The sequence below is a fragment of the Trypanosoma equiperdum genome (assembly GCF_001457755.1).
Source record: "Trypanosoma equiperdum strain OVI genome assembly, contig: ctg_889, whole genome shotgun sequence".
Lineage (NCBI taxonomy): Eukaryota > Euglenozoa > Kinetoplastea > Trypanosomatida > Trypanosomatidae > Trypanosoma > Trypanosoma equiperdum.
The window spans coordinates 4,670-6,358 of NW_027124852.1; the positions used below are offsets into that span (position 1 = coordinate 4,670).

Genomic DNA, 1,689 nt, shown 5'->3' on the forward strand with positions numbered 1-1,689 from the left:
AGTCAGTCTCTTCATATCATTTCTCATTTACAGCGCTTTCTATAAAGTTTTGAGTGGTTAGTACCGCTTCAACATAATAGCAAACATCTGATGATGAGGATTTTCCCTCTGCTACCACCTGTATTAGCCAAGATTTCATTATTATGGAATTCGCTGTTGTGTAAGGTTTTTCATTATCACAATTTCATCGCATTAAATAACTCCTCTCCGTTAAATGAACAACTACAAAATACTTTCATACACAATATCCCATTTACCCCCATATATTGCACATGCTTGAATTTCTCACAGATATTTTCCTTTAAATTATTTTCCTTCCATTTTTTGAACTGAGTAATGTTATTCACAATCAGTTTATCTTTCTCCTCACATGCAATTTAGTTGATCTCGAAAATAAATAAATGGAGCCACTCCAATCACCCCACTTTTAGGAATAGTAAAAGACCATCTCCTCATAATCCAATCATTCCTCTCTTCTCAAAAAAATCTCTGCGCAACAATTTCTTTCTGAATTGCACTCCAAATTACCAATAGATTGTAAATGCTCTGTTTTGACTACCATTCCTCAGTTCTGTTAAGTAATTCTAAAAATGCGAATTACAATTTCTTAAATTCCCAAATTCTTTTTATGAAACTACCACCACTATAATATGGTTTGCCACTAGGAGGTATTTTAAGAAATTTAGGTAAATTTTCGTGGGCTTGTCTTTGGAATCCAACGTCGAAGAACAAATAGCATCTCTTCACATGCTTTTTGTGATCTTAATTCATAATCAAATCCAACTGAGGTGCATAACACTCCGATGTTGTCATGAATAGCATTGGAGAAATATGCTTCTCTTTCACTATATCTTCCTCACTAAACTTCCATTAATTAGATGCAGTATTTTGTATAAAATACTCCACGGCCTTTTCATACTTATCACAATCATATACAATAACATCTGACACATCAGAATGAATTACAATATCGTCATCACTTGCATTCTGTTTCTCTAAAAATTTCAGAACCCATATAGGTCTCTTAACATGGCTATACAAAACCTTTCATGGCAATTGTAATAATTTCAACATTGCCTGGTTTGGCACTCAATATGAGTCTACACCACTTTTGAGTTGCATGAGTTTGAACTACAGACATAAATACCCTGGGATTTCTTAAGCTCATTCTGTGTTTGATGTCCTGTTGTGTCTTCTTAAACAGAGATTTCGCTGAAACACACTTATTGTAATAGGAAATGTATAAGTGTGTAAACATCATATTTCATATTCTAATCTACTTTAAAATAGTGAGTGTTGTGTGTGTGTATATATACGGATATTATAATAAGAATGGTAAAAGAATCTGAATGAGGAGACCAAATAGAAGCACTTTAAAGTGGAGAGACTGAAACGAGAGGAAGTAAATGACAACACAGCGAATATTATAAAGGGAAACGCAGGAATAAAAGGTAAATGATGATGGACTATGCGCAGTTTCAAACGCAAACATTCAGATTGGTATCTTCATACACAAGAATATGATCAAGGGTATAGTGAGGAAGATACACTCTGCAGCTTATAGGCCAAATTGGGGTGCCAAGTCATGTACAGTGATAAAGTTCCCAAAAGGACCATATATTTTGATGTTTTAGATTTAGAAACAGAGCTGTATACATTGTTATGGAAATTCAAAACTTGTTAAAATTC

At 33.7% G+C, this 1,689-nt stretch overlaps 1 pseudogene across 1 annotated transcript; it reads right to left on the minus strand.

Annotated features, from left to right (window-relative positions):
- Positions 1-176: 176 nt before the first annotated feature.
- TEOVI_000427800:pseudogene lies at positions 177-894 on the minus strand (annotated as a pseudogene). The gene is given in 7 exon segments: positions 177-227; positions 229-321; positions 324-377; positions 379-441; positions 443-460; positions 462-485; positions 487-894. Coding segments are annotated over 7 exon segments (711 nt in total).
- Positions 895-1,689: the final 795 nt, after the last annotated feature.